This window comes from Glandiceps talaboti, chromosome 18, assembly GCF_964340395.1.
Source record: "Glandiceps talaboti chromosome 18, keGlaTala1.1, whole genome shotgun sequence".
NCBI lineage: Eukaryota > Metazoa > Hemichordata > Enteropneusta > Spengelidae > Glandiceps > Glandiceps talaboti.
The window spans coordinates 20,302,816-20,312,508 of record NC_135566.1 but is presented as its reverse complement, the minus strand read 5'-3'; the positions used below and the strand labels follow the sequence as shown (position 1 = coordinate 20,312,508).

The window sequence follows — 9,693 nt, the reverse complement described above, 5'->3', positions numbered from 1 at the left end:
CGAAAACCTCTTTGAAATTATAGTATTGTTATCCTCATCCTCCGGATAATACTACAACACAACTACGAAAACACAACTTCAGAAGGCCCTTGCAAAAAATTTATATGGAGGACGACCAATTGAATACAACTAAGTGATGAGATGTCTATTGCCTGCAAAGTTGTTCCTATAAACTTATATCACACACACACACACACACACACACACACACACACACACACACACACACACACACACACACATATATATATATATATATATATATTGTATCGGAGGCTATTAGAATAATTTCATTCACTGTGTAGAATTCTCAAAAAAAGTTAATTTCTTCAATCAACAGTGCAATACTGGAGAATTCCAATATTTCAACGACTGACAGCCATCTCTGTCTGGGAACGAGGCACTAAACGTTTATATTTCTTTCAGCCAAGTCGAGTTCACACGAGAACGATATATTACAATTGCTAAATGTCTGGTTTCAGGCTTTTGCAAAGCATGACATGACAATTTAGGTTTTGGCTGACACTCTCGGATTGTTTGTTCTTATGTTTAACCCAAGTACAGTGTGGACAACCACGTGTTATCCAATGAAATGATAGACCTATGTGTATGCATGAATGAATGGTGACAAAGTAAATGATACTCGATAATCCCAAATTCATCTCCGAGGTTTATCAGATTCTTTCCAGTTATCCTTGACTACATCAATTTACCGCTCACAATGGTCAAAGCAGACACAAATAGATCATTAAGATTCGTTTTAACACGTTCTTGTGTCCGGATTGTTATCGTTGCCTAGATAACGAGGATGTCTAACTTAGATACATCCTAAACCACTGATTTGATATTGGGCGTTCGCTGTATAGGAGAATCTCACACTGGAACACGCATACACTTCCTACACGAACCAAATCGGAAACCGTGTGTTTACGAGCTTCGCGTTCATTACGAGACGAAATTATAATAAAAAACAGAACGCCCCAGGCCCGTCTTTGTGCAGGTTTCGTAAACAGGGTTACAAACTGGTAAACCGCTTCTAAATATCATAGCCACAATAAAAGAATCATGATACAAAAATACAGATAATAACCTCATGGGTTTCAATGGGAAGGTGTCAGGATTGCCAACGTGGCTACAAGTAAATTTAGCCGAAAGTCCTCTTGGGGAGCAATTACACCCTAGTCATGGTGATTGTATGTCATATCTTTCAGTCATGAATTACGCGCTATTGATAGTCTTACATACAAGCGTAGATGTCAATGTTCTGACGTCACATCGTTATTACAACGCTTTGCGAACTAGTATCATGCACTTGAACACTCTTTGGCATTTAATGATGTAAAAATTGTATAGCGCTGAAACGTTAAAGATGCGTATGCACTAGCTACAACCGAAACATTTTGTGAAACTGTTTTGTTAGATATTGGACTCACTCGTAATACCATACACCCTGGATAGTATGGAATCACCTGTGGGTAAACACATTTATCTACATGTTATGGTAATAATTCTTATCAAATTGAATTCTGGGTACGACTCCTAAAATCAGCGCCCCCAACACAATCATAATTTCAATTTATTACAATACTACTTATAAGTTATCGATAACACCAATCTGGCATTAATACATAACGTGTCTAATTATTGGTATTTCGCATTGCTGATTGTCTGATTAACAAAAATATATTCCAGTGTTAGCTAGTGCACCTTTAACGTATTCGTATTAGAACGTGTACACAAACTTCAATTCCATGATGTACACAATATACTCTATAATTGAGATACCATGTGTAATAACCAAAAGATCTCATTCCATCATTATTTTTTTTTAACATGGTGGTGGTGGTTCATTATTTTTATACAATAAAATTGTTTTAGTCATTTTTGTTTCACTTTTTGCATATTTTATTTATTAAACACCAAAGTTTTGCAGGTTCTCACATCAGTGTTATCTTATCAGTGAAGCCTTATAAGGATATGATTCTTACCAGTTTTTTCTAAAGCTCTGTGAGAACTGTTTGTTCACACATTATCATTTCATAAGACACGTGTTCAAACTCATCATCACGTGTCCTAGTATGACGGAGCCGTTCATCAATAAATCCCATGCTCATAACATTTTAGGTGTAAGGGAGCCAAGACAATGATGATGATGATGATGATGATGATGATGATGATGATGATGATGATGATGATGATGATGATCATGAACACGACGACAATGGCGACAATAACAATTTTTGACTTGCTTACGTCAAAATGCCATCGCGATGACCTCTAACAAGCATCCATGTTCAAATCTGGTTTTTGATGCTAATGTTGGCATAGGCAGACAGGCTGAAATTACAAGACCGTGAAAGTGCAGAATCGAACTTCGTTCTTGCCCATAAAAAACCTTCTATTTGTAGATTCTTAATTGTTTAATTGAAGGAGCGAATTGAAATAATATTATACTATGATGGTAGTACAATACATAATGCTATGTATATATTGTAAGCTTACTATGGAAACTAATTTGTTTATGAATCAAAGGACGATAAATTGGATACCAATGCCACGTTATGATCCAGCATCTACTACAGCGTCACGCAATAATATGCTTACTCAGTGTTAGCATCTTTGAAAATTAATGCTGTAGTCTTATTGCAAACGATAACAATTAACTTGCAAGGCTAGGTGTAAAATAGTCACGTGATATATATACTTGACGTGCATCAACCGTTCGAAAACCCTGGGTCATATGTATATGTATGTATATATATATATATATATATATATATATATATATATATATATATATATATATATATATATATATATATAAGTACTAATAATAGTACAGTATCAAGTAAGATACAAAGGAGCCGTTACACAGTGTTTCATGCTTTCGCAATCATCGGACGATTATATTTGCTCCAGTATAGACATATGGTATATGCTGAGTATATATATATATATATATATATATATATATATATATATATATATATATATATATATAATATGACAATGCATGTAGGATTACTGCATATTAAATATGATATAATCACAGTTCGACATAGAAATGGATCACGTGCACTCTGCACGCTGCATGCTGGAATACTTGTCCTATCTATAGGCCTAAAGCCTTTTGTAAATCTTCATGCCAATCAAATTGCAGATTAGGAATAAATCTTTCAGTCAATGATTTGGGAGACAGATGTCCTTGGAGTTGAAAGATATTAACACCTCGGGTCTTGTTTGGGTTCCTAGAGACAGACGAGAAAAATTGTAAGAAATGAGTTAATATCATATGTCATATATTATAACCTCCCCCCCCCCCCCCCTCAGCAATTAATAATTTATGTATAAATACGTATACACGGATTAGGAATACTATAAACTGTGTTTGCTAAAATGTAAATATAGGAGACGAGGAAGAATCCAATCCGACATCTGCACCAGATTACTATACATGTAAAGGCAAATAATTAGTTACATGACTGTTAACAACGTCGATACCACCAGTGACATGTATTTGTTCTGTGATTCAAGCCCTAGAAACGTGTGCACTTTCTATCTATGTACATATGGACCAGCAACTCATTTAACTAGAGAACCATGCGTGTTAAACTTCAAAATAGTGACCACATACGAGATGTGAATTCTACACTCTAAGGAGATCATAGAGACAAAAAACTAATATATCATTATGACAAAGTTTTTAGGTGATTTGAGTGATTAGGTCAAATTTGTCCTCGACAGGCGTGAGAATACTTACCCCTCAACGCTATAGAGATATATAGCAGATGGATAGGTAGTACCACGAACACAGCCTTTGACATTGTCTTTGTATTTGGGATGCTCCACTCCTCTCCCTTCAATTGACAACAATATTAAGACAGAATGAGTGAAAATCATATACATCAATAGAAGAACAATTAAACACAAACACCGTGTATACATAGATATATAGATACATAGAGTGACAAATACATACATACATACATACATACATACATACATACATGCATGCATACATGCATACATGCATACATACATACATACATACATACATACATACATGTACATACATACATACACACACATAGACACACACACACACACACACACACACACACACACACACACACAACCACACACCCAGCCAGGGAAGGAGAGGTAACAATCCTATAAATCAGTCAAAGTGTATCTTTTATTTGAGTCGGTGTGTCTTGGACCATAAATCCACAGACCATTTTTAAATTAACGTCAATTTTGTTTCTCAGGAGTAAAACTCACCGTTGTGGGTGGTAAGCTACTTGTACATAAACATACGACTGACGTCACATTGAAATATAGTTCTACAAACCACTAATTAGACATTTAACAATATGATAGAAACTTACAATAGAGAAGGATCAGATTCTTATCTAGGTATCGCTTGTAACCTAACAAGTCTATGAAATCACGTGCAGACACCAAACCTTTCAATAAAGGTACAGAAACGGAGCGAATGATCTTCAAATTCTGTCAAAAGATGAATATTCAATAGCTTTAATGAGTTTATGTTTAATGTCAATTGCAATCATACAAATATGGCTGACCAACTACCTCAATGACTTGACACATGGGTGACACGTGACCATGCTGTTTCCACCTATGACTGTTTGTGTGGCAATATGTTTTTGTCATTGAAAATTTTAACGTAGACAAGTACGTATTATAATCGTGTGTCTACCCACATCAAATCCTTCTATGTATTGGAAATGCACCAAGGTCAAACCGGTGCAGCCACACAGATGAGATTAAATTTTTATAGCGTACATTTTGTGGAAAAACACATTTACGCAAAATCATAGAATCGGTTGTCGGTTGGTTACGTTTTAGACATCTTCTTCAATTTGCTATTTCTTGGCAATCGGGCAAAGTTTATGTGGTTTGAAATGATGAAATGTCTCTCCAGAACCCAAAGTTTATGAAAATGCATGTATTTCCTGAAGCGACATTCCCTGTGATAGATACAAACAATATCCCTCAAATCTGATACTTATATGACAATACACACCTCATCAATTTCCTCCACAATTTCCATTCCTCCACGTAGTGCTGATTCCCATTTCTTATGTTTCTCAAGGTCCCACACAAGGTCAAACACTGTCTCAGGCGAGGCAGCCAGTTCGTACATTGTCTTATATCTAAAATGTGAGATAAACAACTTACAGTACAAGCTGTGTTGATAAGGCTGAAGAGTGCATGCAGTCGGAACAATTTTCGTTTGCAACAAATGTCTACATTGATACAAGAAGACGGACGTATACTTTAAGTTTATTGTAAACTCGTATTTACTCATACACAAAATTAATTGTACACACATTTCCTTCTCCTCAAGACATTACTGTGAATACAAATTTGTCTGTTACGACGAAAACATTAATATGAGCTAATCAATTGAAATTGCGAAAAAAAAATGCTGAAGTGCATTTGTCGATTTGTGTAGTGACCAGATTTGAAAGACTGATATCATATGAAAGTTGGAACGACTCACTATGCGTGCAGTCTATTAGTATCCCATTATTGATGTACGCCCTCCTGCGTCACACCACTAACATTTTACAACTTATTGTCGGTTACATTTATCGTATCTATCGATTCCTATAAAAGTGGTCTCATCGTTAAATTGTCATCTCTTATCCATGTTACCATGGATACATTGTAGCAGTTTATTTCAAATGTTATAAGGCATCAGCCCATCGCACAAAACATTTTACATAACAGTAGACAAAAAAAAGAACAAAGAACTGAATAACATTCTACTAATAATTAACGGAAAAATAATTAAAGGTAAAAATATGATAGGGGAGAACATATACATCTATGTTTGCTGAACAAAACTAGTACGAGTGTTGAAAGCTTTATGAACAAAAATACATTGCATACATTGCGATAAGCTCATAAAACATTATCGCATCTAATAACAAATAGTGCTACGAAAATAACTTGTCATTTTAGAGGTTATAAATAAATGTAAACTGCAGATTTGATGTTTATCTTTGTCTGTTTTAAGACAAGGAGATGGAGGTTTAGTAGCTTTGAACAATTGTGTACGTTTTACTATTTAGTCCTTGATTACTTTGATAGGTGTTTCAGAGCAACCACTATATATATGCCGTGAATTTTTTTTTTAAATTTTTTTTTGGGGGGAATATATAATAATAGCTAAAAGAATTCTTCAACCCCCATGAGTATACTAATATATATATATATATATATATATATATATATATATATATATATATATATATATATATATATATATATATATATATATATATATATATATGTTGAGGGGAGAAGAACATCAAGTCGGGTTTTTCGTCTCTACAAGCCTGTTTCGTGAGTAAATATATATATAGTTCTGGAACACTTTTGATAGTTCTGGAACACTTTCTTAGTTGTAACTCGGAGTCTCACGCATAGTGCGATCATCAAACAAAGATCATCAGAGTTGTCTGATGATCGCACTATGCGTGAGACTCCGAGTTACAACCAAGAAAGAGTTCCAGAACTATCAAAACTATATTCAACCCCCCCATATATATATATATATATATATATATATATATATATATATATATATATATATATATATATATATATATATATATATATATATATATATATATATATATAACTCGGTGAGTATCAATCTGCTAAGACAGTGCTCTATACCGCAGTAGCAGAGCGCAATAGTTTATATATTATATATATATTATAATTTCATACTAGTGTCCACGGCCATTGCTCTGTTTGATACAACCATATAGAAATCAATAATAAACTGCACATTCAACACTTTAATAACAGGATCGCAACTTCTTGCTACATCGTTTGTCTAAATTAAATAAGGCAGGTGGGCGCCAATACTTTAATATTTGTCGTTTAAGTTTGCATTTTATTTCGTTTAATTTTGACAACATTTGGTAATAAACTGTATTTTAATTCAATCTTACTATCTTAAAGTGTAGCATGCATGTGAAATTTCTTATCTAATTGGTTTCTGTGTGGTTGTATCAACCAGAAATAAATAGTGAACGCTACCATGGAACGGGTTGTATCTGAGAATAAACACTAGTTGTAAACTGAGCGATGTGTCGTGTTTGTTAAGCCTGAGAAGTGAGAAACAGTTCCATACATAGAATTGTGAGTTTGTGTTTGGAAGGTCTTGACGGACAAACACTGTTCCTGATACTTACACGTTACCCTTGTAATCCGACGATTCTTTATAAAATATCTCAACACCTTTCTGAAAAAGTAGGAAACACGTCATTATTTGTATAATATTCCGATTCAGAATATATGAGTACGACTAGTACTGTACCAGCATACACTATATTTGGTATTTAAATTCAGGACAGAAAATAAACGATTTAGTCCTGGTTTTTGGTAGTACATTCTTTGAACTATTTCGGTAACTTTGTTATAATTAGTTCTATCCCAATATGCGATCTGTGGCTTGTAGTATAACTCCATTAATATCCAACAACAACGGTACAAGGTACGCACTGTATCTGGTCAATCACAAGTTCTTCGGTTTTGTGTATTTTATTTTATCGTTTTTAAAACTCGCGCACTAATTTAAAACAATCCGGTGGTGAAAATGACTTCAAATCGGATGTAAAGTGATTATGAAATATGTATAATCCAACGATTCCAAATTTTAAAAAAGTGAAACAGCGTGCGAAACCGAAAATAAATGAACTAATATTTGTCACTCTATTACTTTGAATTAGTGGGCGAGTCATATGTATTGTAAACGAGACGATGTATGTGTAACCTAGCAACCTAGACGGAAGAGGTGAACAAATAGACTGATCTCAATTCAATATTTTCAATTAACCACACACTGTTATAACACTTATACTACCAAAATAGAATTTCCATGGAAACAGTGTTATCAGCAGTCTAAAGGAGTTCGATTCGGCTAGCTCATCTTTTTTTAGAATGGTATAAAATTGTAACTAAAATATATGTTGTTGTTTTTCGTTTTGATATGATAGTGATATTGAATCAACTTATGTTGAACTCCATTCTTGTGATCTATACAACATTTTGTATTCAAATCCTGACCATATTACAACACGACGAAATACAGTCACCTGAAATTGCTTAGTAATCATTTTTACAAGGACGTGTTGATATCTATAATAAATTTGAAGTTTTAGTTTCCACATTCTATTTTCAAATCGCTATGGCTGACCAAAGGCAGGGACCTATATTGGAACAATGGTCATTCTATTCTTCCTGGGAGCATAACCCCCCCCCCCCCCAGCTTCTATATGTAATTACATAGATTGAATCCTTCATACTTTCCTTCTATCCTATCAGGTGCAAAATAAAAACAAAGAACGGCCAGTTTGAGAAAACCCTTTTGATCGTAGCAGGCGAATCGGATATGTATCAAATTTTGGGTAAAAGTATCTAACATGACAGTCAATGTTTATGGATGGACACGTCATAAAAGGTGAATATTGATGTCACCATGTCTTGAATCAACGCAGTCTAAGCCTCGGTGGATTAGGCCCTGGAAAGACGACAAGCGTCCAGGCTAGCAAGAACATCTTCCTTCATAACAACGTACACATTGATGACCCAATAGTGGCATCGATCCGAGGTAGGTACTAAATTGATATGGGACGCCTTACTTATTGATTACTTATCTATTTACGACATATATATTCACGCTACCAGTGAAATAAAACGTTTCGAACCTAACGCTACCGGTTTTACACGTGCCTTATCTCTTAGGACATCACCACCAAACCCGTTCTTATCTGATAAAATAGTACATTGACAACCAGAGATCAGCTGTTCCATGGGGTCAATTCTGTGTACCAAAAACTGAACAATGATTATTCTACAATCTACCTATTTACAGAAATATGTTCAAACTGGATCGATCACATTTAACTTTAATACATTTGATTCCATACAGTGTCACACTGATATACAATACTCAACGTGGCAGACATGCACTTAACAATGATTAAACGGGGAAGATTTCTGACGGAGACATTTCTTCAAGTTTCCATATTTCAATAACTCTATACATATCCAGTGGGTCAGAAGATTGTACATTGTTGTAAATTAAAGCATAATTATTTTAAGAGAATGTATTTTCTACATTTCTACATCAAATATGACAGATAGAATGCACACATATACCGGTACCAGATCTATGTGGATACAGATTCCGGCGACCGCAATATTCGCTATATGGTGACCGAACGACTGAGTTCCTGTGGAAATAAACGACAGGACAACTCCTAATTTTACTTACTGAAGTTTTCCATGGCTTCCAATCTTCGGCTATTTTGTAGGCTTCAACTTTTTCTAACGTTTCAGCTGCAATTGCTCGAAAGTCTGTCATGTTTGGAATTCGACGTTTGCAAAACTAAAATACACTCTATATGAGTAATCGAATGGGGGAATGAAATACATTAGATAAACTTAATAATTAGCTATGTGGTTAATCAGCTGATTACCAACATAGCTAGAGAGGTCACGTGGGTCGGGTCAAAGGGCATCAACTTCTGATAGCAGAATGTGTATTTATTAAAAATAGCGTTGTAGCACAATTGTTTTAAAAATGTTTACCCAGATGCTGATCCATGCTAGGTATATGTGTTCATTAGCATTATCCAGTTGCCTATC

General features: G+C 34.6%; 1 protein-coding gene across 1 annotated transcript; it reads right to left on the bottom strand.

The window, feature by feature from the left end:
- Positions 1–3,112: 3,112 nt before the first annotated feature.
- On the bottom strand, positions 3,113–9,409 carry LOC144449814 (stAR-related lipid transfer protein 5-like). Its single transcript, XM_078140387.1, has 6 exons — positions 9,320–9,409; positions 7,236–7,285; positions 5,048–5,177; positions 4,389–4,509; positions 3,761–3,857; positions 3,113–3,248 (listed from the first exon to the last, which is right to left on the bottom strand). The coding sequence occupies exons 1-6, from the start codon at positions 9,407–9,409 to the stop codon at positions 3,113–3,115; spliced, it is 624 nt and encodes a 207-aa protein (XP_077996513.1).
- Positions 9,410–9,693: the final 284 nt, after the last annotated feature.